The sequence below is a fragment of the Merops nubicus genome, unplaced genomic scaffold (genome assembly GCF_000691845.1).
Source record: "Merops nubicus isolate BGI_N331 unplaced genomic scaffold, ASM69184v1 scaffold32528, whole genome shotgun sequence".
In the NCBI taxonomy this organism is placed as follows: Eukaryota; Metazoa; Chordata; class Aves; order Coraciiformes; family Meropidae; genus Merops; species Merops nubicus.
Window position 1 is genome coordinate 1 of NW_008625638.1, and position 265 is coordinate 265.

General features: G+C 66.8%; 1 protein-coding gene across 1 annotated transcript in view; it reads left to right on the plus strand.

Annotated features, from left to right (window-relative positions):
- Positions 1 to 6: 6 nt before the first annotated feature.
- The window catches only part of BMP15 (bone morphogenetic protein 15), a gene marked incomplete at its 5' end in the record, with an annotated part of 1,942 nt that continues 1,683 nt past the window's right edge, over positions 7 to 265 (plus strand). The window contains one exon of the mRNA XM_008945753.1: positions 7 to 133. Within this exon, the coding sequence (XP_008944001.1) occupies positions 7 to 133 (127 nt within the window). The remainder of the gene's footprint in view (positions 134 to 265) is intronic.

Sequence of the window (265 nt, forward strand, 5' to 3'; positions counted from 1 at the left end):
CCCCTGCACTACATGCTGAACCTGTACCGGCGCGCTGCTGACGGCGAAGGGCGCCCGCGCCACGGCCGCAGGCTGGGCACCAACACTGTCCGCCTGGTCCAGGCCAGCTCCCGCGACAGTCTGTCCTGGGCAGGTAAGGAGCAAGTGGCCACCAAGGCAGTAATGGAGCCGACGAGGTGGACTTGAGCCCTGGGGGGGTCGCTGCCTGCCTTCTTCCCGCTCCCTGTAGCATTGCAGCCAGGGCTGGCTTGTGCTGTTCCTTGTG